Source organism: Rana temporaria, chromosome 13 (genome assembly GCF_905171775.1).
Source record: "Rana temporaria chromosome 13, aRanTem1.1, whole genome shotgun sequence".
Lineage (NCBI taxonomy): Eukaryota > Metazoa > Chordata > Amphibia > Anura > Ranidae > Rana > Rana temporaria.
This window is the reverse complement of record NC_053501.1, coordinates 119,734,852-119,761,933: the sequence shown is the minus strand read 5'-3', so window position 1 is coordinate 119,761,933 and position 27,082 is coordinate 119,734,852. Positions and strand designations below refer to the sequence as shown.

Below are 27,082 nucleotides of genomic sequence, written 5' to 3'. Positions count from 1 at the left end.
GCCTCCTGGCTCTTTTTTTAACATCCTCCAATCCACGGGGATGTTAAGGAAAGAGCCTGGCTGCCGGGCGAGGTTCGGGGATTTCCGTCGGAAAGTTTGCGCCTGCGCAGTGAGTGGAGGAACTTCCCCCATAGGGGAACATTCAGGACAAGTCACCGGCCAGCAACATGTTACTGTTCAGATTTGTGTGTCCTGAGGCTGCAGAACGTGGATTGTTGTCATCCTACCTTTCCTGCATCTCCCTCCTAGCGTGCCCCATTCAGCCTCACTCCAACACTTAGGCTGCATTCACACCTAAGCGACAAAACGCCCGACGCGGGACGCTTCTGTCGCTAGAGGGGAGAATTCCCATTGCCGTCTATGGAGATGGTTCACATCTCATAGACGCGCAACGCCTGTCGCCTGAAAAAAAGTCCCGGACCCTTTTTTTCACGCGACAGGCGCGTTTTCCCATAGACAGCAATGGGAATACTTTAGAAAAAAAAAAAAAAAGATACATTTGTAATCGCGGCAAATCTGCCGCTACACGCGTACGCGGCTGTCGCTTAGGTGTGAATGCAGCCTTACAATCAAATGTGAGCGGGGGGAAGAGCTACACTGCCTGCTGATTGGCTGTGGATGGACCGGAGGAGGAGCAGGTCCTCCCTTGAACTCCTTTATGCAGCGCTATTGGCTGTGGGTTCCCTACTAGAGAAATGACTGGCCAGTGGCCAGAGAACACCCAGTAAGTGTTCCCTCCTCCACAGCACACAGACCTGACAGTGCCTGCCGCACGATAGTCACGTGCTCCTCCAGCCCTCCGCTCTGCTGCTGGAATTTATTTCCTCATCCAGCCCCGAGTCCTGTTCACAGCAGCCAGCCTACCGGGATATTTCCCGCTGTCCTGCTAGGCCAAGTCCGGCCCTGCTTGGCTGTCTGCAGGTAGGGGCAAGCGCCCCCCCCTGGAATCAGGGATCAGCAAGGTGTCCGCCATAGGCTGCTGTTTCCCCTTTAAAAATAAATACTTGCGAGTCGCGGCTAAGCCCCTCCCCTTCATGACATTGTCAAAAGGGGGTGGAGCATGGGTGACCTTAAAATAATGCCCCCCCCCTGTACAAAGTTCTGCGGACGCCCATGGTTGTCTGTGTTCCCGCTGCAAGATCTCCCTTCATTTCCTGACCTGGAAATGCAACAGGAAACAAAGGGAAGTCTGCCCCTTCTTAGACAGTCTAATGCACACTGTCACTGTCTCACAATGTGCAGGGGAAGCTGCAGCAAGTCAGATGAAGCCCCGCCTCATTCCCTGGCTGGAGGACATCTAGCATCATCTATATTTGCATAACCCTTCCCACTGCTTTCTTCAGGGCTGAGGGCTTTTTATAGGAGTATTGAGGCGGCGCTGTGATGTTTCAGAATGCTATGCCGGGCCCACTCCCACCAGCAATGGGCTGCCTGCATTGTGTAGATAAGCACAGAGATCAGCGCCCTACCAAGGGGTGGGCAGGTAGGGAAGTTGCCCTGGGCGCCATCGTTTATTGCAGGGATGTAGGCACCCTGGCCCTAACCCTAAGGGAAGGGGTTGGGGCGCAGTTTGGCATCTTTGCTCTGGGTGCTGGATGGCCTTGTCCCGGCACTGACAGAGATCCCGGGGTGATGATGACTGTGACAGACCTAGCCTGGACAGAGGCTTTATGCTGGCCTCTTGCCTTCTGATTATGGGCCCTGGATTTTAAGGGAACAATACTCTTTGCGAGGTGTATGCCTGGGGACCTTGAAGTAATGTTACTTTGGATTCTAGTCCATGTCCCCCCAAAACAAACAGACTCTGGGAACCCTGTATATGCCATATAATAGTGATGGCTTCATAATGTTGGGGCTCATAGAAGATGCCGAGGTCATCAACTCCACCCACCTGTCTGTCTGTTGTCTGCTAGAATGTGTTTATTGTAAAAAAGGCTAATGTGGGCTCTGAGGCCTTGTAGCCACGTAATTTGCGTGGGCGCTCTTCAAAAATGCCCTGCGTAAGGGCACCTAATGTAAATGATCCCATAGGGGGCGGGAATCATTTAAATTAGGCGCGTTCCCGCGCCGAGCGTAGAGCGCATGCTCCGTCTGGAAACTTTCCCGACGTGCATTGCGGTAAATGACGTCGCAAGGACGTCATTTGCTTCAAAGTGAACGTGAATGGCGTCCAGCGCCATTCACGATTCACTTACGCAAACTACGTAAATTTCAAATTTCGCGACGCGGAAACGACGGGTATACGTAGCATTGGCTGCCCCTGCTAATAGCATGGGCAGCCTTACGCAAAAACCGCCGCACGCAAACGACGTAAACTGCGTACGCAGGGCTCGCGTAACGTTGTGAATCGGCGTTAGTATGCAATTTGCATACTATACGCTGCCCACAACGGGAACGCCACCTAGCGGCCTGCGTAAGAATGCAGCCTAAGATATGAGGGCATAAGAGCCTTATGCCACGCATATCTTAGGCTGCAGTCGGCGTAACGAGCTCTCTGAATCAGGAGAAGTCGTTACGCTGGTGCAAGTAAGCAATTGCGCTGCGTAACTATGATTACGCAGACGCAATTGCTTCTTGAATCTGGGCCATTGTTGTTTGTGTTAATGAACTCTGCTATTGTGAGAAGGTTTTCTCTGTTTCTATTTATGATAAGGTTGATTGTGTCTTCTGAGCTAAAAGACGGCAAGTCTGTCCTAAAGGTCATGCTTCTGAGTCGGAAGCATGACCTTTAGGACAGACTTGCCGTCTTTTAGCTCAGAAGACACAATCAACCTTATCATAAATAGAAACACAGAAAACCTTCTCACAATAGCAGAGTTACCAAAGAATTAGTAATTAGCTCATGTTAATTAGGTTTCTGGTTACAGTTAGTATTGTTATCCTTGGGCCAGATTCTGAAAGGACTTACGACGGCACAGCGCCATGTACGCCGTCGTAAGTCCTAATCCGACCCGCCGTATCTATGAGCCTGATTCTTAGGCTGCTTTCACACTTAGGCGTGCAGCCACGGTGACGGTATAGCCGCGCTATTTGTAGTGCGGCTATACCGTTGTATTTACCGCGATATTCGGGTGCTAGCGGTGAGGTTTTAACCCCCGCTAGCGGCCGAAAAAGGGTTAATGCCGCCCGCATTGATTTCAATGGGAAGGCGCGGTATAGGAGCGGTGAACACCCCGCTCCTATACCGCGGTAAAGATGCGGCTAGCAGGACTTTTGGTGCGCTCCTGCTAGCGCACCGCTTCAATGTGAAAGCCTACGCGAATTCACGAACGTACGCCCGACCGACGCAATAAAGTTGCAACGTTTACGTTAGGCTTGTCCCAGCGTATAGTTGCCCCTGCTATATGAGGCATAAGTGCGGCGTACCAATGTTAAGTATGGCTGTCGTTCCCGCTTCGAAATTTGAAAAAGTTACGTCGTTTGCGTAAGTCGTCCTTGAATGGGGCTGGACGTCATTTACATTGACGTCGAAACCAATGACGTCCTTGCGGCGTACTTTGGAGCAATGCACACTGGGAAATTCCACGGACGGGGCGCATGCGCCGTTCGGGAAAAACGTCAATCACGTCGGGTCACAGATAGATTTACATAAAACACGCCCCCCTGATCCAAATTTGAATTAGGCGGGCTTACGCCGGCCGATTTACCCTACGCTGCCGCAACTTACGGAGCAAGTGCTTTGAGAATACAGCACTTGCCCTTCTAAGTTGCGGAGGCGTAACGTAAGAATCTGGCCCCTTGTGTATAGATTTGTGTGAGATCTCAAATATAAAGTCTATTCCTGATGTACTCGATGACTGGGTGGGCTAAAGAGTCTTGGATAGTGCTGGTTCTGGACAGAAGAAGCATTTACGGCTGACAAAGTTCTGTTGAGGACAAGGGTTCGTCACAATGACATTGACCCCTCACCCTTGACCAAACTCCTACTCTAGCCCTCAACCTAATATTAAACACAACTTACCGGTACCTTCTAAACGGCCATACTTCTACCTACAGTGAGTGTCTCCAAACTCAGCCGGCACCAGAATCTAGTCATTGGCATTATTTTTTTAGTGCCGGAAGCTTAACCATAAATTTTGAGGGGCCTTTTCTTAAGAAAGAAAAACAAATCCACTGCCATTCACACAACTGTTTTTTTTAACTGTTTATTACAATACTGTAGTAAATCAATTCAGTTTGCAAAGAACAAAGAAAGGACTTGAGACTCACATATAAGAGTAACAGGTCACATCATGGTGGAGGAAGACTTCAGATGCAAATTATTATTAACCCAACGATTCTGTAGGCTGTAAGCTACCACAAACCAGGAAAAAGTATCGGAATCATCAACACAAAATTAATATTATGAGTTTGGTCGACCATTATAATTGTTCCGATGAAATCATGTAAGAATTAAGGTAAGTCAAGCAAGTCGAAGAGAACGTTTTCCTGTAGGTCCCGGATTTACCTGCATCTACATTTTCTATCATTCACCCTTCTTGATGCGACCTCCTCTCGATGGACACCCTTGTAGAGAATATTGATTTTAGGCAAGAGAGCATAGTTGATGTATCGACAGTTGAGAGGAACTTCGTCTTACATGTTTTTCTTGTGGGACTGATAAAACTGGGGTTGTTGGGTTTGTTGGGTTTGTTGGTACTGTTGTGGGGGTTGTTGGGTTTGTTGGTACTCCTGTGGGGCTTGTTGGGTTTGTTGGTACTCCTGTGGGGCTTGTTGGTTTTTTTGGTACTCCTGTGGTGGTTGTTGTTGGCTAATGGCTGAGTCTTGTTGGACTTCGGAGTAAGAAGGTGGCTGTTGTGGGGGCTGAGCTCCTTGGCCCAGAGTTGGGGGAGGTATGTATACGGCTTTTTGGTAGAACTTCTGGGGTTCCTGTCGGGCTAGTCCAGCGCTATCTTGTGCAGATGTCTGGTCTGCTTTGGATGTTTGGTTTTGGGACTGATAGGTGATACTTACTTTAGCTGTTTTGTCTTGATCCTGTTTAGACTGAGCAGTGGTGGTGGAGGTGTCTTGTTGGTTTTGGGACTGGGAAGTATTAGAGGAGTCAGACTGAGTAATCAGATTTTTATCTTGTTGGTAATACCGAGACTGGGAACCAGTGGAAGTCGTGGTGCCACCTGCTTGAGATATTTGACATGTTCCCTGTTGGCTTGGCTGGGAACCGGAGGAGGTGGTACCTACTTGAGATGTTTTATCTGTTCCTTGTTGGCTCTTCTGGATACTGGAAGATGTGGTGGTACCTGCTCGTAATGTTCCCTGCTGGCTCTGCTGGGAACCAGAGGAGGTGGTACCTACTTGAGATGTTTTATCTGTTCCTTGCTGACTCTTCTGGGTACTGCAAGATGTGGTGGTACCTGCTTGATATGTTCCCTGTTGGCTCTGCTGGGAACCAGAGGAGGTGGTACCTACTTGAGATGTTTGATCTTTTCCTTGTTGGCTCTGCTGGGTACTGGTGGTAGAGGAGGTGGTACCTGTTTGGTATGTTCCCTGTGGGCTTTGCTGGGAACCGGAGGATGTAGTGGTACCTGTTTGATATGTTCCCTGTTGACTCTGCTGGGAACTGGAGGAGGTGGTACCTACTTGAGATGTTTGATCTTTTCCTTGTTGGCTCTGCTGGGTACTGGTGGTGGTGGTGGTGGTGGAGGTGGTACCTGCTTGATATTTTCCCTGTTGGCTCTGCTGGGAACCAGAGGAGGTGGTACCTACTTGAGATGTTTGATCTTTTCCTTGTTGGCTCTGCTGGGTACTGGTGGTGGTGGAGGTGGTACCTGTTTGATATTTTCCCTGTTGGCTCTGCTGGGAACCAGAGGAGGTGGTACCTACTTGAGATGTTTGATCTTTTCCTTGTTGGCTCTGCTGGGTACTGGTGGTGGAGGAGGTGGTACCTGTTTGGTATGTTCCCTGTGGGCTTTGCTGGGAACTGGAGCAGGTGGTACCTACTTGAGATGTTTTATCAGTTCCTTGTTGGCCCTGATTGACACTGGTGGATGTGGCGGTACCTGTTTGATCTTTTCCCTGCTGGCTCTGCTGAGTACTGGAGGATGAGGTGGTGGCACCTGTTTTATATGTTCCTTGTTGGCTCTGCTGGGAACCGGAGGAGGAGGTGGTACCTACTTGGGATGTTTGATCTTTTCCCTGTTGGCTCTGCTGAGTACTGGAGGATGAGGTGGTGGTACCTGTTTGATCTTTTCCCTGTTGGCTCTGCTGAGTACTGGAGGATGAGGTGGTGGCACCTGTTTTATATTGTACTTGTTGGCTCTGCTGGGAACCGGAGGAGGAGGTGCTACCTACTTGGGATGTTTGATCTTTTCCCTGTTGGCTCTGCTGAGTACTGGAGGATGAGGTGGTGGTACCTGTTTTATCTGTTCCTTGTTGGCTCTGCTGGGAACCGGAGGAGGAGGTGGCACCTACTTGGGATGTTTGATCTTTTCCCTGTTGACTATCTGGCGCCCTGCGCTTGTCAGTCTGAGTTGCGCTATCCTCTGTAGGCACATCTTTATCTCCGCATGATTGGGGGGTACCTGATGTAGAGGTGGCATCTCCCAATTTTTGACCACCACGTTGATCCACACTGCTTCCACTTTGGCCTTGGTTTGAAGACTTATCTTGAGAGCCATAAAAAGGCTTGGGGTAGAGAGGACTCTGGTAATATTTAGGGGGGGCATCACTTGCCTTCGCTGAATCCTGCGTTGTCTTCTCACCTTGTTTAACGGTTGAATCTTGTTGGCATGCAGCATCTGATCCTTGCACAACCTTGTAATAAGATTTCACTACTCTACCGAAGAGGTCACAGAATTCATTGAAGTCCACTTCTCCGTCATTGTTCTCGTCAAGAACTTTAAGCAGAGAAGAGATGGTTTTGGGATCTTTGGGGTTCTGAAAGAAAATAAAAAGGTTTTTAGTATCGAGGCTGACCAGAGATAGCACTATGAGTGCATTGAAGGCAACTTTTCTTAAAGGATAACTAAGCCCAAGAATACAAATTTAATATACGGTAATGCAGCTTGCCAGGCGTTAGATGTGGTCGCTGCATTCCTTTTCATTTTTAAGGCTGAGGTCAAGAATACATTTTAGCTTCCTTCTCTAAACTAGTAAATCCCCCATTCTCCATGTAATGGAGATGAACAAAGGCAGACATATTTGTAGTCTAGCCTGGGTGGCAATCATGGCTCTCTCCGTAGATACACCTAAGTAGGGATGAGCCAAACACCCCCCCCCCAGTTCGGTTCGCATCAGAACATGCGACAGGCAAAAAATTTGTTTGAACATGCGAACACTGTTAAAGTCTATGGGACACGAACGTGAAAAATCAAAAGTGCTAATTTTAAAGGTTAATATGCAAGTTATTGTTATAAAAAGTGTTTGGGGACCCGGGTCCTGCCCCAGGGGACATGTATCAATGCAAAAAAAAGTTTTAGAAACTGCTGTGAAACAATAAATTTCGAATCTGGGGGGTGTCTATAGTATGCCTGTAAAGTAGCGATTTTTTCCTGTGTTTAGAAAAGTCCCTGCACAAAATTAAATTTCTAAAAGGAAAAAAAGTAATTTAAAACTACTCGCGGCTATAATGAGTTGTAGGGTCCCAGCAATACAGATAAAAGTAATTGAAAAAAACGGCTTGGGTGCCCCCCCCCAGTCCATTACCAGGCCCTTTGGGTCTAGTATGAATATTTAGGGGAACCCCGAACCAAAATTAAAAAAAAATGCGTGGGGGTCCCCCTAAATTCCATACCAGGCCTGGTATGGATATTAAGGGGAACCCTGTGCCATTTTTTTTAAATGGCGTTAGGGTTCCCCTCAAAATCCATATCAGACCCTTCAGGTCTGGTATGGATTTTAAGGGGAACCCCGTGCCAAAATAAATAAAAAACATGGTGTGGGGGTCTCCCAAAAATCCATACCAGACCCTTATCCGAGCACGCAACCTGGCAGGCCGCAGGAAAAGAGGGGGTGACCCCGCCCTCTCTGACGCAATGGGGAAAGGCTGCGGGGGTTACCCGCACAGTGACATGTGCGGGTGACCCTGCCCCCCTCTGACGCAACGGAGATTTCTCTTTTATTGTTTCACTTTAAGCATTACTAAAATCACTGCTCCCGAAAAAACGGGCAGGACCCGGGTCCCCAAACATAAAATTAGCACTTTTAATTTTTCACGTTCGTGTCTCATAGACTTTAATGGTGTTTGCGTGTTCGAACAATTTTTTTGTTCATTGACAATACCATGCATATAAGCCTTTTAAAATGAGCACTTTTGATTTCTTCCATAGGCTTTTAATCGGTGTTCCGCGGCTTTCGAATTTGCCACAAACACCCCAAATTGTTCGCTGTTCGGCGAACAGGCGACCCTTTGGGTATGGTATAAATATTAAGGGGAACCCCGAACCAAAATGAAAAAAAAAAATTGCGTGGGGCCCCCCAAATTTCATACCAGGCCCTTTAGGTCTGGTAGGTCTGGTATGGATATTAAGGGGAACCCTGCAGCAATTACCTGTCCAGGGCGCCCGCGATGTCCTCACCCAAAGCCGATCTGTCCCTCGGCTCTCGGGTGGAGGCACTGCTATCTTCGGTAAGGGAATCAGGAAGTGAAGTCTTGCGGCTTTTCAGCTTGGTTCCCTACGCAATCCCACTGGTCCCTGCTGTCTTCTGAGACCTGTGTGTCTCCCAGAAGACAGCAGGGGGAGGAGGGGCCGGACATGGCATAGATTGCCGCGGAGCCTGCGGCGATCTATGCCTCAAAGTGGGAGCAAATACCTGGATTAGACAGGTATCTGCTCCCCCCTCCCCCCTGAAAGGTGCCAAATGTGACACCGGAGGGGGGGAGGAACAGGATCAGCGGAAGTTCCATGATTGGGTGGAACACCACTTTAAGGTTTAGCTAGGCCAAAACATATTTTTCAGCCAAATCTATATACTATATGGCCAAAAGTATGAGGACCCCTCCACATGATGGGAGTTCAGGTGTCTCCAGTGAAGGGTCCTGTTAATATTACAGCATACAAAAACATTGTAGACAATTATGTCCTTTCAACCTTGTATTAGCAGTTTGGTGAAGACCTTTTCTGTTCCAGCATGACTGTGCCCCACCCATGTACAAAGTCAGCTCCATAAAGACATGGTTTGACCAGTTTGGTGAGGAGGAACTAGAGTGTCCTATACAGAGCCCTGATCTCAACCCTAATAAACACCATTGGGATCAATTGGAATGCCGTTTGCAAGCCAGGTCTTTTTATTATATTTTGGTGCCCAACGTGAGGCCAAATGTGTGAGCCAGGTGTTTTTTTAGGTGCAGAAGGTGAGGTCAGATGTGTAAGCCAGGTGTTTTTTTTTGCGCCCAACGTGAAGCCAAATGTGTGAGCCAGGTATTTTTTTTGGTGCCCAACATGAGGACAGATGTGTGAGCCAGGTATTTCTTTTTTTTGGTGCCCAACATGAAGCCCAAAGTGTGAACCAAGTCTTCTTATTCAACATTGGTACCCAACCTCACAAATGGGCACCAGTTTCCACAGACATTCTTCAAAATCTTGTGGAAAGTGTTCTCAGAAGAGTAGAGGATGTTGATAGCTGCAAAGGGGGTAATACTATATTGATGGCCATGGGGGATGGGGGAAACTCCTTATTAATGGCTAGGAAGGGAGGGGACAACTCCATATTAATGGCCCTGGTCTCAAACCTACTAAACACCTTTGGGATCAATTGGAATGCCGATTGCGAGCCAGGTCTTTTTTTTTTAGGTGCCCAATGTGAGGACAGATGTGTGAGCCAGGTGTTTTTTTTGTGCCCAACGTGAGGCTAGATGTGAGAGCCAGGTATTTTTTTGGTGCCCAAAATGAGACCGGATGTGTGAGCCACGTCTTTTTTTGGTGCCCAACGTGAGGCTAGATGTGTGAGCCAAGTCTGTTTTTTGGTGCCCAACGTAAGGCCCGATGTGTGAGCCAGGTATGTTTTATTTATTTTTTGGTGCCCAACTGCCCAACATGAAGCCCAATGTGTGAACCAGGTCTTCTCATTCAACAATGGTACCCAACCTCACAAATGGGCACCAGTTTCCACAGACATCCTTTAAAATCTTGAGGAAAGTCTTCCCAGAAGAGTAGAGGATGTTTATAACTGCAAAGGGGACATTACCTTATTGATGGCCATAGGGGAAGGGGTCAAATTCTTATTAATGGCCAGGAAGGGAGGGGGAAACTCCATATTAGTGGCCATGAAGGGGGGGGGCAACTCCATAATAATGGCCATAGGGGAAGGGGGCAACTCCTTATTAATGACCATGAAGAGAGGGGGAAACTACATATTAGTGGCCATAAAGGGAGGGGGCAACTCCATAATAATGGCCATAGGGGAAGGGGGCAACTCCTTATTAATGACCATGAAGGGAGGGGACAACTCCATATTAATGGCCATTGTTCTTAAATGGCACGTACAATAAACTCATACAAGTGTGATGGCCAATTGTTCACAGACTTTTGGCTATATAATATAGATAGATACTGCATATAGATATTAAGCATATAAGTTTGCTAGTGTAGACATACATTTTGGAGTTCATTGAACTCCAGTCCTGTACCGTAGGTTGCCCAATCTCGAGTATCGCTATTAGTTTCAGGGCTGTGGCTGTGCATCAGCGAGACGAGCTCCACCCCTGAACCAACACCCCTTCTCAATGTCAAGCATTAGCACCCTCCACAACTGGATGGAACCTTCTGCTTGAACAAGACAGGTCCCCTTCAAGAGGTTTGTCCAATTACCAATTGGTCGTCTTACCTTTATGACATCTGTGAACTCATCCTGAATCAGGAGGTTGAGCTCCTGTTTGTTCAGTTTGGAGTGGCTGCAGTCCTGCTTGGCATATTTTTCAAAAACCGCAATAATGTCTTGGATTAATCCGATGAGATGTGGCATTTTTGCAAATTAGGGATTTTTTCCTGCAGGTAGGGAACAAAAAGAATTAGATTTTTTAGAATTGGTAATTGAGTTTATTAAAGAGGTTTCTTACTTTAGCAGCCCTAATAGGCAGTGTCAGCCAAGAATCTGCGGAGCCCTCCTGACCCTTTCCAATTAGCATGACTTTTTGTTCCCCCCAATTTTTTAGTTTCTCTCTTTGCCCCAAGGACATGGGTGGGGAGGTTAGGTTTAGTTACATCAGGGATGCCTCGCTATTTAAGAGACAGACTTGTGGGTTTCTGTGTGGCCTCTAATATCCAATAGGAAGCTTTATCCCACTTCCCGACCAACCCTAGACGTACACTTGGAGACTTCACCCCACTAATATATTCTTCTGGGAATTGGGGAGGGGGGGGGGGTAAGGTTTAGCTACACCAGGGATGCCTTGCTATTTAAGAGACAGACTTCTGGGTTTCTGTGTTGCCCCTAATGTCCAATAGGAGGTATTGTCCCACTTCCTGACCAACCCTAGAGGTACACTTGGAGACTTCATCCCACTAATATATTCTTCTGTAAATTAGTACGTCCTTAAATTCACGAAACTCAAAAATTTGAGAATCCCCAACCAAAAGCCTCAACCAATGGAGTTGGCCGACTGCGGGTAGCACCAGTAACCCTGAGCAGAGATCAATCGTGTCATGGTTCAGCCACCCTTTAAAAAAAAATGCAAAACTCAAATTATTTGGAATTTCCCAAACCAAAAGTCTCAACCAATGGAGTTGGCCCACCAACCCTAGAGGTACACTTGGAGACTTCATCCCACTAATATATTCTTCTGGAAATTAGTACGTCCTGAAATTCACGAAACTCAAACATTTGAGATTTCCCTACCAAAAGTCTCAACCAATGGAGTTGGCTGATTGCGGGTAGTATCAGTAACCCTGAGCAGAGATCAATCATGTCGTGGTTCAGCCATCCTTTTAAAAAATTTGCAAAACTCAAATTGTTTGGAATTTCCCAAACCAAAAGTCTCAACCAATGGAGTTGGACCACCAACCCTAGAGGTATCCCACTAATATATTCTTCTGGGAATTAGTACGTCCAATGGAGTTGGCCCACCAACCCTAGAGGTACACTTGGAGACTTCATCCCACTAATATATTCTTCTGGGAATTAGTACATCCTGAAATTCACAAAACTCAATAATTTGAGATTTCCCTACCAAAAGTCTCAACCAATGGAGTTGGCCCACTGCTGGTGGCACCAGTAACCCAGAGTAGAGGGGTTGCGGTTCAGCCATTCTTTTAAAAAATTCCCGAAACTATAAATATTTTGAATTTTCCAACCAAGTCAAAGAAAATTTGAACCAAACTCCAAAATTAAGGAGCACCAAAGAATGCTAAAATGTGCAGAATGGTTTGGGAATCTTTTGGAAAAACTGCCTAATGAGATGATAGGGCCTAAAAAAAAACTGCCTGAGCTGGTCTGTGATGTAAAACACATTAATATATTCATTTGACAACACATCATTAGCCAGTCACTGATAATTACCCGATTTATATGTGAAATAATAAGTCATCTCTTCCACCCATGTACACACTCCCATTATGAGTGATCAGGAATGTAGGACAGGACGTCTGTGGGAGACACATCCTTAATTGAGAGGTTTTAAAATTAAAATTAAAATTAATCTTGGGAATATATTTAATAACGCTTGAATGTGAGCTCGATCATTTTATTTGGGGAGGGACTAAAGATAAAGTTCTTTAGACTGAACAGCTTCTTAGAAGGTTTGAAAACCATTGATGATGGTAGGTAGAGGAATTGATGGGAATTTTGACTATGATGGGGCACTAGTCCTCCCAATGACACTAATAATGGGGAACTCGTGCCTTAATACCAACACTAAGGTACTATTCCTCCCACTGATACTAATGATGGGGCGTTCTTTACTCCCATTGACGCCAGGGCATTTTTTACTCACACTGGCCATAGTCTAGCCTCCTCAAAGTCGGAAGGACAGTAAACTGTCTCTTTGATCAGAACATTTGTAGACCCCTGCTCTAGAGCAATGTTTCTCTGCCAGAGTTCTGTGAAACCCTAGGGTTCCTCCAAAGGTTTCTAGGGGTTCCTTGAACAATGAGCAATTTCTGCCTCTCGTATGAGTAAGCCCTGACACCAATGGTCATTTTAACTATCTGTAAGGGGGTAATTCTTTCCCAATGATCACAAATTTAAGGAGCATTTTTCCTACTGACCATCACACAAATATACTGGGTAAGGGTAGGAAAAGTGCCCCATCATTGGTATCAGGGGGTAGGAAAATTTAATAATTATTAACAGGGGGTTCTAGAAGCCAAAACATGGTTGCAAAGGTTAAAAACATTGATAAATGCTGTTTTAGAGGATGCTATTGGCTCCTTGAGCTGTGTCTGATAGACCTGCTATCTAATGTTGCTGGCATGGTTCTGGGTCCAACCCCAGTGATCTTTAAGGGTGGCCTTCTGACCACCACTGTAAGGGAAGAGTTCTCCTCACTGACCACCAATGGGTTCATTTTATCAGAGGGTTCCCTGAGACCTGAAAATTATCTTAAGGCCTCCTCTGGGGTAGGAAAGTTGAAGAAGGCTGGTGTAAGATGTACTTCGTTTACAGAGTTTATTCCTATAAGGAAGCCCATCTCAAACCAAGGACCCTTCTACTGCCTAAAAAGACTCTTGACCACTGGGCTTGCCCTTACCTAAATTTCCCAACACGCTCAAGACATTTTCTGTAAGAGAAGCGTTGCACAATTTGGCAGGGAGTTCCCAAAGACCAGAAAATTATTGTAAGAGTTCCTCTGGGGTAGAAATATTGAGAAAGGCTGATAAAGGATGTTCTGGCTTTACAGAGTCTCACCCAAACCAAGGACCCTTCTACTGCTTTAAAAGACTCTGGACCACCGAGCACGCCCTTACCTAAATTTTCCATCACTTTCAAGACATTTATAATGGTAGACTCTCAATTTTGTTTGAGGTGACCAAACTGAACTTAGCAGCCCCAAATCTTCTCTGCGATTTTTTATGTTAATGTAATAATTATTAGCAGTGGTTTCCTAAAGCCAAAAAATTGTTTCAAGGGTTCCTCTATGTTAAAAAAGGCTGTTTTCGAGGATGCTATTGGCTCCTTGAGCTGTGGCCAATTGACCCGCTATCTAATGTTGCTGGCGTGGTTCTGGGTCCAATGCCAGTGGCATGACACCGATGATCTTTAAGGGTGGTCTACTGACCACCACTGTAAGAAAAGCATTGTACAATTAGGCAGGGAGTTCCCTGAGACCAGAAAATTATCGTAAGAGTTCCTCTGGGGTAGAAAGATTATGAAAGGCTGATAAAGGATGTTCTGGCTTTACAGAGTCTCACCCAAACCAAGGACCCTTCTACTGCTTTATAAAGACTCTTGACCTCCCAGCACGCCCTTACCTAAATTTTCCATCTTTCTCAAGACATTTATAATGGTAGACTCTCAATTTTGTTTGAGGTAACCAAACTGAACATAGCAGCCCCAAATCTTGAGGGTGGTCTTCTAACCACCACTGTAAGAGAAGCGTTGTACAATTTGGCAGGTAGTTTCCCAAGACCTGAAAAATTATCGTAAGAGTTCCTCTGGGGTAGAAATATCGAGAAAGGCTAATAAAGGATGTTCTGGTTTTAGAGAGTCCCACCCAAACCAAGGACCCTTCTACTGCCTCCAAAAGACTCCTGACCACCGAGCACGCCCTTACCTAAATTTTACATAATTCTCAAGACATTTATAATAGTAGACTCTCAATTTCGTTTGAGGTAACCAAACTGAACGTAGCAGCCCCAAATCTTCTCTGCAATCTTTTCTGTTAATGTAATAATTATTAGCAGGGGTTTCCTAAAGCCCAAAAATTGTTTCAATGGTTCTTCTATGTTAAAAAAGGTTATTTTAGAGGATGTTATTGGTTCCTTGAGCTGTGGCCAATTGACCCGCTATCTAATGTTGCTGGCGTAGTTCTGTGTCCAACGCCAGTGGCACGGCACAGATGATCTTTAAGGGTGGCCTTCTGACCACCACTGTAAGAGAAGCGTGGTCAGGGAGTTCCCCGAGACCTGAAAATTATGGTAAGAGTTCCTCTGGGGTAGAAAGATTGAGAAAGTCTGATAATCAATGTTCTGGCTTTACAGAGTCTCACCTAAACCAAGGACCCTTCTACTGCTTTCAAAGACTCTTGACCACCGAGCACGCCCTTACCTAAATTTTCCATCATTCTCAAGACATTTCTAATGGTAGACTCTCAATTTTGTTTGAGGTAACCAAACTGAACTTAGCAGCCCCAAATCTTCTCTGCAATCTTTTCTGTTAATGTAACAGTTTATTCCTATAAGGAAGCCCATCTCAAACCAATGACCCTTCTACTGCTCTAAAAGACTCTTGACCACGAGCGCGCCCTTACCTAAATTTTCCATTATTCTCTAAATCTCTCTCTTGATCGAGCTGTAGCCTCCTCCCTGTAGAAAATGGGGCTACCAAGGGTAAGGTGACCAGATTTTTTTTAATTAAATCCGGGGACTCTCTGCCCGTCGTCGCCGCCGCCCGACTCACAGCCTGTCAAGTCTTACTCTCTGGGCCCTGGGTACTACTGGGTGGGGAGCGGAGGAAGATCACTCTGCCAGGAAAGGCAAGGAGATAAGCAGGCAAGCGGCAGGCTGAGACTTGAGCTAAGGCAGAAGTACATGCAAGCAGAGCTGAATGGGCACCCAAAACTGAAGAAATATTCCCTCTGATCCGACCAGCACATGATCATCAGAAAGGGGCACAGATAATGGAAAAGAAATACACACACCCCTAAGCTAGTAGGAGCGGCAAAGCGGGGGGGGGGGTGTAATTCAGATTTTTTTGGTGACGGATCTTGAAACTGTTACACCCCCTTACAGCAGGTGTCTCTATCACATTTGCCCCTTACATCAGATATCCACATCACAGTTGCCCCTTACATCAGATGTCCCCATCAGAGTGCCCCCTTACATCAGATGTCCCCATCAGAGTAACCACTAACATCAGGTGTCCGCATCTCAGTATGCCCTACATCCGGTGTCCCCATCTCAGTATGCCCTACATCTGGTGTCCCCATCTCAGTATGCCCTACATCTGGTGTCCCCATCTCAGTATGCCCTACATCTGGTGTCCCCATCTCAGTATGCCCTACATCTGGTGTCCCCATCTCAGTATGCCCTACATCAGGTGTCCCCATCTCAGTATGCCCTACATCTGGTGTCCCCATCTCAGTATGCCCTACATCTGGTGTCTCCATCTCAGTATGCCCTATCAGGTGTCTCCATCTCAGTATGCCCTACATCTGGTGTCCCCATCTCAGTATGCCCTACATCTGGTGTCCCCATCTCAGTATGCCCTATCAGGTGTCCCCATCTCAGTATGCCCTACATCTGGTGTCCCAATGCCCCCTTACTGTATATCAGCTATGAGTTCTGTCGGGAATGTGTAAAAAGAATGCAGGACTTACCTCCTCTACACTGACACAGAGCACACTGCAGAATAGGAATGACCAATCTCCGTCGGCATTTATAGGGAGAGGGTGGCCTAGTTATTCCTAAGGAGGCTCCTGTTGTGTCACCTCATTATTCGTGACTTTTATGACCAGCCCATACTCGTTTGGCCAGTACCATCAATTAAGGAGGTTCTGCCTAAAATGAGACAACATGTGTCACCCAGCCCAGACTTCCAAACACGTCCCGCCACTCGAGGCCAGTCAACAACTTCTCACGTGACTCCCTTTGGGTGGCCAACCTACGTCTGGATCAGGAGATGGGCCAAAAAACTGCAAAAAAATATATAAAAATATCTAATTATACATAAAAATGAAGTCAATTTCTTGTTGACTTCTGTCTCGGGTTACACCGTTCACAAGTTTCGTACGAGGCGAAGAGGCTTTGTGTTTCATCGCAGAAGAAGAACGTTCTGCAAGTTTAATTAACCTGTTTATCTAGTTTCATAGATTACCTCATAGGGCCACTAATCATCCCTGACTGGGGCCTTTTGTTTCAGACGGAACTTGCGTACTTGAAATTTCTGAATATTGATGCATGTCATTAGTCCAAAAGCAGATTTCGAGACACCTCCCTGCCCCCTGGCCAAAATCAAGCGTCACGCCGAAACTTGTTGCTTAGGGAAGGGTTAAAGCTTCTCGCGAACCCCCCGGAGATCAATGTATTTACCCTCACTTCCTGTTAGGGTGACAACGCATTTACCAGACAGGAAGTGAGTGGAAATTTCTAACAGAAACACAGATCGAAAAACAACTTTTTTTTTTTTGTAGAAAAAATAAAAGTGCCAATTCCAGTATTTGACCCAAAGGGGACGGATTGACTCAGATAGGTCCCCATCAGAGTGCCCCCTAACATCTGGTGTCTCCATCAAAGTGGACTCCTACAGCAAGTCTCCCCATGACAGATACCCCTTGGATTAGGTGTCCCCATCAAAGTGACCGCTTATATCAGGTGTCCCCATCAAAGTGGCCTCCTACAACAGGTGTCCCCATGACAGTGCCCCCCTGATATTGGGTATTCCCATCACGGTGCCCCCTTACATCAAGTTTCCCCATCAAAGTGTCCCCTACAACAGGTGTCCCCTTGGCCCCTTATATCAGGTGTCCCCATCACTGTGCCCCCTAACATCAGGTGTCCCCATCAAAGTGGCCTCCTACGACAGGTGTCCCCATGACAGTTTCCCCCTGATATTGGGTATTCCCATCACAGTGCCCCCTTACATCAAGTTTCCCCGTCAAAGTGTCCCCTACAACAGGTTTCCCAATGGCCCCTTTATATCAGGTGTCCCCATCACTGTGCCCCCTAACATCAGGTGTCCCCATCAAAGTAACCACCCATGACAGTGCCCCCTTACATCTGGTGTCCCCAATAAAGTGACCCTTATATCAGGTGTCTCCATGACAGTTGCAACTTACATCAGATGTCCCAATCAAAGTGACCCCTTACATCAGGTGTCCCCATCAAAGTACCCACCCATCACAGTGCCCCCTTACGTCAGGTGTACCCATGACAGTGCCCTCTTACATCAGGTGTCCCCATGACACTGCCCCCTTACATCAGGTGTCCCCATGACACTGCCCCCTTACATCTGGTGTCCCCATGACAATGCCCCCCCTTGTGATGGATATTGGATCCGTCACACCCCTTACAGCAGATGTCCCTATTAAAGTGCCCCCTTATATCAGATGTCCCCATCAGAGTGCCCCCTTACATCAGGTGTCCCCATCTCAGTATGCCATACATCTGGAGTCCCAACGCCCCCTTACTGTATATCAGGTGTCCCCACCACAGTGCCCCTATACATCAGGTGTCCCCATCTCAGAACCCCTACATCTGGTGTCCCCATGCCCTCCTGTATCAGATATCCCCATCACAATACCCCCTGATATCGGTTATCCCTATGCCCCCTTACACCAGGTGTCCCAATTAAAGTGTCCCCTACAACAGGTTTCCCAGTGACAGTGGCTCCTTATATCAGGTGGGTGTCTCCATCACAATGGTTTCTTACATCAGATGTCCCCATCAGAGTGACTCTTTTCATGCGGTGTCCCCATCTCAGTATGCCCTAAATCTGGTGTCCCCATTACAGTGCCCCCTTTGGACCGGGTGCTCCCATCACAGTACTCCTATACATCAGGTGTCCTCATCTCAAAACCCCCCTACTTCTGGTGTCCCCATGCCCTCTTATATCAGGTATCCTCCTCACAGTGCCCCCTTGCATCAGGTGTCCCCATTAAAGTGTCCCCTTACATCAGGTGTCCCATCAGTATGCACCCTTATATCAGGCGTTTCCATCACAGTGGCCTCCTACAACAGGCGTCCCCATCACAGTGCCCCCTTATTTTAGATGTCCCCATCACAGATCCCCCTTATGTCAGATGTCCCCATCACAGTACACCCTTATTTTAGATGTCCCCATCACAGTGCCCCCTTATGTGAGATGTCCCCATCACAGTGCCCCCTTATGTCAGATGTCCCCATCACAGTACCCCTTATTTTAGATGTCCCCATCACAGTGCCCCCTTATGTCAGATGTCCCCATCACAGTACCCCCTTATGTCAGATGTCCCCATTACAGTGCCCCCTTATGTCAGATGTCCCCATCACAGTACCCCCTTATTTTAGATGTCCCCATCACAGTGCCCCCTAATGTCAGATGTCCCCATCACAGTGCCCCCTTATGTCAGATGTCCCCATCACAGTACTAAATCTAGTGTGCCCATTACAGTGCCCCCTTAGACCGGGTGCTCCCATCACAGTACTCCTATACATCAGGTGTCCCCATCTCAGGACCCCCAACATCTGGTGTCCCCATGACCGTTATATCAGGTATCCCCATCACAGTGCCCCCTTATATCAGATGTCCCCATCTCAGTATGTCCTAAATCTGGTGTCCCCCATTCCCTCTTTACATCAGCTGTCCCCATCTTCATACCCCCTACATCTGCTGTCCCCATGCCCCTTACTTCAGATGTCCCCATACATCAGGTTCCCCCATCACAGTGTCCCCATACCTCAGATGTCCCCATACATCAGGTTCCCCCATCACAGTGTCCCCATACGTCAGATGTCCCCATACATCAGGTTCCCCCATCACAGTGTCCCCATACGTCAGATGTCTCCATACATCAGGTTCCCCCATCACAGTGTCCCCATACGTCAGATGTCCCCATACATCAGGTTCCCCCATCACAGTGTCCCCATACGTCAGATGTCTCCATACATCAGGTTCCCCCATCACAGTGTCCCCATACATCAGATGTCCCCATACATCAGGTTCCCCCATCACAGTGTCCCCATACGTCAGATGTCCCCATACATCAGGTTCCCCCATCACAGTGTCCCCATACGTCAGATGTCCCCACACATCAGGTTCCCCCATCACAGTGCCCCCCTTACATCAAGTGTCCCCTAAGCAGAAGGTGGGAGGCAGGTGGTTACCAAGCGACAGGTCTGGACGGAGGAATTCTACTTCTGTCCTCCTATGATGGGGGAAGCATGCACATGGCGTCATTGGTTGTGAGGCCACAGTCCTAGCAACCAATGGCTGCAGAGAAGGGTAAGAACCCGTGCTGGGGACAGGCTGGTGGTCTGGATATGGACTGTCCCCTCGGTCCAGGTCTGGACCACCATCCTCCATTTAGTGATGACTGCTCTATAACATAGCCTGGGATAGAAGCACCATGGTTTTTTACCCTTCCCTTATCCCCACTCCACCCCAAACTAAAAGAAGAACTTCCGGTTGGATTTACATTTCTTCGGTTTGTTTTCGGTCATCGATACGTTCCTCAAGATAATTTGGGACGGAACAAAACGATCTGTTTTGACGTTCTGATTTTTCCGCCTGCCTTATTATCTCGAATTATAGCTGGAACATCTCCCGGTGTATTTGGCAAGGACTCAAGGGGAAGGAGAAATGTAAAATATTCTTCTTCTTAGAGGTGGAGTATAGGGCCACCATCGCAGTTGTTGGGTCGGTAGGCTGTTCATCCGGACCAGAGAACCCAGGTTCAAGCCAGTGCATGAAATTGCTGGGATGTCACCATGACTTGCCTACACCGGCACGGGATTCATCTGCAAGCAAGGTTTACATCAAAAGAGCCAGTCCATAGAGGGCGCAGGAGCGCCGCCCCCTCTCTCCTGCACCCGTCACTCAACAATAGATAGATTCATGCATTTCATATTGTCGCCGCTACCACCCCCTATTCAGGTGTTTTCGGAAGCGCCTGATTGGAGCTTGTTGGCTCTAACCGGCTTCCAAATTGTTAAACAGCGGGCGCACTGCAGTGCTTTCCCTGTTTTAACAATGCTGTGTTAGGGAATCGCTTCCCTAACACTGACCCACCTCTCAGCCAATCAGGTGCACCGGGTCTGGTTAACGGTCACCTGATTGGCTGAAGCAACAGGCGTTGTGATTGGACGCCTATCAGGCGTCCAATCATAGTAGTGATGACATCGAGGATGGGAGAAGACATGGATGGAGCGTGGAGGAGGACAGCGCTGACCCGAGAAAGGTAAGTGCCGGGCGGGGGGAGGCAAACTGGCTGCATTTGATGGGCAAACTGGCTGCATTTGAGGGGAAACTGGCTGCATTTGAGGGGGAAACTGGCTGCATTTGGGGGGAAAATGGCTGCATTTGAGGGGGAAACTGGCTGCATTTCAGGGGGGTGGACACTGGCTGCATTTGAGGGGGGAAACTGGCTGCATTTGAGGGGGGAAACTGGCTGCATTTGAGTGGGGAAACTGGCAGCATTTGGGGGGGGGGGACTGGCTGCATTTGGGAGGAAACTGGCTGCATTTGAGGGGAAACTGGCTGCATTTGAGGGGGAAACTGGCTGCATTTGATTGGCAAACTGGCTGCATTTGAGGGGGAAACTGGCTGCATTTGATGGGGAAACTGGCTGCATTTGAGGGGGAAACTGGCTGCATTTGAGGAGGGAAACTGGCTGCATTTGAGGGGGGAACTGGCTGCATTTGAGGGGGGAAACTGGCTGCATTTGAGGGGGAAACTGGCTGCATTTGAGGGGGAAACTGGCTGCATTTGAGGGGGAAACTGGCTGAATTTGAGGAGAAACTGGCTGCATTTGAGGGGGAAACTGGCTGCATTTGAGGAGAAACTGGCATCATTTGAGGGAAAACTGGCTGCATTTGGGGGGGAACTGGCTGCATTTGAGGGGGGAAACTGGCTGCATTTGAGGGGGAAACTGGCTGTATTTGGTGGAAACTGGCTGCATTTGAGGGGGGAAACTGGCTGCATTTGAGGGGGAAACTGGCTGCATTTGAGGGGGGAAACTGGCTGCATTTGAGGGGGGAAACTGGCTGCATTTGAGGGGAAACTGGCTGCATTTGAGGGGAAACTGGCTGCATTTGAGGGGGAAACTGGCTGTATTTGGTGGAAACTGGCTGCATTTGAGGGGGAAAACTGACTGCATTTGAGGGGGAAACTGGCTGCATTTTTAGGGGGAAACTGGCTGAATTTGAGGAGAAACTGGCTGCATTTGAGAGGGAAACTGGCTGCATTTGAGGGAGAAACTGGCATCATTTGAGGGAAAACTGGCTGCATTTGAGGGGGGAAACTGGCTGCACTTGAGGGGAAACTGGCTGCATTTGAGGGGAAACTGGCTGCATTTGAGGGGGAAACTGGCTGTATTTGGTGGAAACTGGCTGCATTTGAGGGGGGAAACTGGCTGCATTTGAGGGGGAAACTGGCTGCATTTGAGGGGGAAACTGGCTGCATTTGAGGGGGAAACTGGCTGCATTTGAGGGGGAAACTGGCTGAATTTGAGGAGAAATTGGCTGCATTTGAGAGGGAAACTGGCTGCATTTGAGGAGAAACTGGCATCATTTGAGGGAAAACTGGCTGCATTTGGGGGGGAACTGGCTGCATTTGAGGGGGGAAACTGGCTGCATTTGAGGGGGGAAACTGGCTGCATTTGAGGGGGAAACTGGCTGTATTTGGTGGAAACTGGCTGCATTTGAGGGGGGAAACTGGCTGCATTTGAGGGGGGAAACTGGCTGCATTTGAGGGAGGAAACTGGCTGCATTTGAGGGGGAAACTGGATGCATTTGAGGGGGAAACTGGATGCATTTGATGGGGAAACTGGCTGCATTTGATGGGGAAACTGGATGCATTTGAGGGGGAAACTGGCTGCATTTGATGGTGAAACTGGCTGCATTTGATGGGGAAACTGGCTGCATTTGATGGGGAAACTGGCTGCATTTGAGGGGAAACTGGCTGCATTTGAGGGGAAACTGGCTGCATTTCATGGGGAAACTGGCTGCATTTGAGGGGGAAACTGGCTGCATTTGAGGGGGGAAACTGGCTGCATTTGGGGGGAAACTGGCTGCATTTGGGGGGGAAACTGGTTGCATTTGATGGGGAAATGGGCTGCATTTGGGGGGAGACTGGCTGCATTTGGGGGGAAACTGGCTGCATTTTATGGGGAAACTGGCTGCATTTGAGGAGAAACTGGCATCATTTGGGGGGAAAATGGATGCATTTGAGGAGAAACTGGCTGCATTTGGGGGGAAACTGGCTGCATTTGATAGGGAAACTGGCTGCATTTGGGGGGAAACTGGCTGCATTTGATGGGGAAACTGGCTGCATTTGGGGGGAAACTGGCTGCATTTGGGGGGAAACTGGCTGCATTTGAGGGCAAACTGGCTGCATTTGATGGGAAACTGGCTGCAATTGATGGGCACAGTGGCTGTGTTTGATAGGCACAGTGGCTGCGAATCATGGGCACAGTGGCTGCAATCGATGGGCACACTGGCTGCGTTTGATGGGCACAGTGGCTGCAATTGATGTTTTTTTTTTCAGTTTGTTTGGCCCCTCCAAAAAATCTGAGCACCAGCCGCCACTGCGATTGCCATGTGTCTTGCCACTCCAAGCCTGTTTACTGGAGATCCATTTTTTGTAGATGTTCCTCTTCCACGCTTTTTATTTATATCAATCTTCTCAATCACATGACTGTGAAGAACAAGGAGATAATGTTTCTTAAGAAGGAACAGGTAGAACTCGCTGGTAATTATATATTTTTGGGCTAGATTTGGGATATTGGGCCAATGGACGCAGCAAAAAGACGTTGCCTGCTTCTATTTCTCTAGCGCCTAGCTGGTGGCCATGGTCCTCCTGTACTACTTGGGGGTTCAGAAGGTGGTCACATACTCCTTTGGGATCCTACAGCAGAGTGTCCTCAAGTTTCGGGGTACAGCCCGGTACCCAGAACCTAACACTTCTTGAGGATGTGTACGACTAGCTACGTTTCATAGCTGGGAGCAATGAAGTGAATCAGACTTCTCGAAGATCTTCCCATCAGGGCCTACCAGGGTTTTCTAAAGTCATTGACAATGGAAGAAGCACTATGCAAGAACCCTTAACGTGACTCAAGGAGGCCACTACAAGCCCTCAACTGTATGTCCAGAAAGAAAACCGCCATCATCATCCCTCGTTGGTTCCTTTGGTATCTCTTGTACAGTTTTAGCCTTCCTCTTCCTCATAGAATACCAAAAGAAGACCAGAATCTGGGCGAGTCCAGCAAATAATGGATCTGAGCCTCGCCATATATAAAAGGGCCAATCCAGGCCCGGTTATCAAAGTCCATCAGACTGGAAGACGTGATACAGGAGAACCCCAGTTTGGTCCAAGGAGGCCGATACGAGTCCCCCGACTGTATCTCCAAAAAGAAGACCGCCATCATCATCCCTCACCGGAACAGGGAGCACCACCTTCAGTATCTCTTGAATATTTGCACCCCTTTATGCAACTCCAACAGCTGAACTACGTCATCCACCGGGCGGCCAAGTTCACCTTTAACTGTGCTAAGCCGATGAACCTTGGCTTCAAGGAAGACACGAAGGATGATGACTGGAACTACTTGTTCTTCCATGACATGGACCTCATCCCCGAAGGTGGCCACAGCCTTTACACCCGCGACTGGTTCCCCAAGCATGCCGCCAGTGCACGGGATAGCAGGCTTCAGTAATGTTATGTGGAACACGGGATGAATCCCCAAAGAGTCCGGTAGTTCCAAGTCAGAAGCAACATTGTTGATCCGTCTTTTCCCAGGAAATGGCCCCACAAACTTAGGGCCCTTAGGGTTCTTTGAAGGGCAGGCTAATTTTAGATTTGTTGTAGCCAACCAAACTTTGTCACCTGGATTCAAGATCAATCTCCCCCTTCTCTTCTTGTCAAAAACCTCTTTGTTGTAGGCCGGTGTCTTGGCCGTTGTTTCAGTTTATTGTTTGTATGAAAGAAGTTCATTGTTTCTAGAACAGCGGGTGGCGGGCATTCCGGGTTTGCATTGGACAGAAAAGAAGGATCGAAACCGGAGTTGACAAAGAATGGAGATTGTTTTGTGGCTGAATGAACAGATTTATTGTAAGAGAAGTTCCATTCCAAGTAGACATGTCCACTCCCGAAAAATTTGTTCATATTCGTTTTATTCGTTTTTTTTAGCTTTTTCCGGAAACCCGGAAATTCTGGAAATTCGAAAATTTGGAAATTCAAAAATTCAATAATTTGAAAATTCAGAAATTGATGAGTTGACACTGATAAAGTGGCACGGATGAGGAGACACTGATATGTAGAATTGATGGGCACTGATAGGCGACACTGATATGGAGCACTGATGGGCACCAATAGGCGCCACTGATGGACACTGAAAGGCGACACTGATTGGCACTGACAGGTGGCACTGATGGACAGCACTGATGATGAGATACTGACAGGTGTTACTGCTGGGCAGTGATTGGCACTGTGGTGGGCAGTGATTGGCACTGTGGTGGGCAGTGAATGGCACAGTGGTGGACAGGCATTGGCACTGTGGTGGGCAGTGATTGGAACTGTGGTGGGCACTTGCATAATTCATTATTGGGGCACTGCTGGGCATGTGATTTGTACATTTGAGGGGGCTGCGCTGATAATCAATATGCTGATCGGCTCTCCCTGTCAGGGCGAACCGAGAAATGCCGTTTACCGGCGCTTCCTAGTTCACGCGATGATCAGCTGTGATTGGTCATAATATTTGTCCAAAATATTTGGGGGGGCGCAAACAAACTGAAAAAATAAAAATTGCAGCCATTGTGCCCATCAATTGCCGTCAGTTTGCCCCATCAAATGCCGCCAGTTTGCCCCGACAATAGCCACCAGTTTGCCCCATCAAATGCCGCCAGTTTGCCCCATCAATAGCCGCCAGTTTTCCTCATCAAATGATTCCAGTTTGCCCTCTCAATAGCTGCCAGTCTGCCCCATCAAATGCAGCCAGTTTGCCCTCTCAGTAGCTGCCAGTTTGCCCTATCAAATGATGCCAGTTTGCCCCGTAAAATGCTGCCAGTTTGCCCCATTAATAGCCACCAGTTTGCCCCATCAATAGCTGCCAGTTTGCCCCATCAATAGCCGCCAGTTTTTCCCATCAAATGCCGCCACTTTGTCCCATCAAATGCCGCCAGTTTGCCCCATCAAATGCCGCCTCCAGTTTGCCCCATCAAATGCCTCCAGTTTGCCCCGTCAATAGCCGCCAGTTTGCCCCATCAATAGCCGCCAGTTTTCCCCATCAAATGCCACCAGTTTGCCCCATCAATAGCCACCAGTTTGCCCCGTCAAACGCCGCCAGTTTGCCCCATCAATAGCCGCCAGTTTGCCCCGTCAAACGCCGCCAGTTTGCCCCATCAATAGCCGCCAGTTTGCCCCGTCAAACGCCGCCAGTTTGCCCTGTCAATAGCTGCCAGTTTGCCCCATCAAATGCCGCCAGTTTGCCCCCCTCACCCAGCACTTACCTTTCTCAGGTCAGTGCCGTCCTCCACGCTCCCTCTGAATCCTCAATGTCTTCTCCTGTCCTCTTTATGTCATCTCTGCTATGATTGGACGCCTGATAGACATCCAATCACAGCGCCTGTCACTTCAGCCAATCAGGTGATCGGTAACCAGACCCGGTGCACCTGATTGGCTGAGAGCCGGATCAGTGTTAGGGAAGCGATTCCCTAACACAAGTACTGTGTAATCAGCGAACACACAGCAGTGCGCCCGCTGCTTAACAATTTGGAAGCCCTTTTGAGCACACAGGCTCCAATCAGGCGCCTCCGAAAACACCCCCCCGCCGCTGTAATTCTGATGGCCGGCGCTGGCCAAGGGGGCCGGACACCTGAATAGTGGGCGGCAGTGCAATGCATGAATCTATCTATTGGTGATTGACGGGTGCTGGAGAGAGGGGTCGGCGCTCCTGCGCCCTCTATGGACGCACCGCCACTGAAAGCAGCCTGAGCTTCCGGGGACCGACGCAATCTAGAACCTTGGTCGGTAAGTTGAGAGATGATTGCTGAGGATCCCCTGATGAATTTTCGAATTAAATATTTGCGAATCCCACAAAGCGTTGGGCACCTTTCTTATCACTGGGAGTTGGCCAACCCAAGATGGCCGTGACTTTTCGGGGATCCATCTTGATACCCTTTGGTGGATGTGATCAAGCCCAGGAATTGGATGCTTTGGCATTCAAACTCAAGGTTTCTCGTGGTTCGGCGTAAAGTCCATGCTGTCGAAGGCGGCGCGGTACACCTCTTACATGTCTGCGGCGGTGGTCTAGAGAGGGGGAGAAGATTCGTATGTCATCAAGGTCCACCACAACAAAGAAAGC

At 48.1% G+C, this 27,082-nt stretch overlaps 1 protein-coding gene across 4 annotated transcripts; it reads right to left on the bottom strand.

The window, feature by feature from the left end:
* Positions 1 to 4,140: 4,140 nt before the first annotated feature.
* On the bottom strand, positions 4,141 to 16,515 carry LOC120920796 (serine-rich adhesin for platelets-like). Of its 4 annotated transcripts, none has more exons than XM_040333107.1 (4): positions 16,409 to 16,515; positions 10,762 to 10,922; positions 5,649 to 6,873; positions 4,141 to 5,468 (listed from the first exon to the last, which is right to left on the bottom strand). In XM_040333107.1, exons 2-4 carry the CDS (start codon positions 10,897 to 10,899, stop codon positions 4,576 to 4,578), a joined length of 2,256 nt encoding a protein of 751 aa, XP_040189041.1. In that variant the 5' UTR covers positions 10,900 to 10,922; positions 16,409 to 16,515; the 3' UTR covers positions 4,141 to 4,575. The 4 variants fall into 4 exon arrangements, with proteins under 4 accessions (XP_040189041.1, XP_040189042.1, XP_040189039.1 ...); XM_040333108.1 differs by having other exon boundaries at positions 4,141 to 5,591; positions 5,835 to 6,873; XM_040333105.1 differs by having other exon boundaries at positions 4,141 to 5,998; positions 6,119 to 6,873.
* Between the last annotated feature and the right edge of the window lie 10,567 nt (positions 16,516 to 27,082).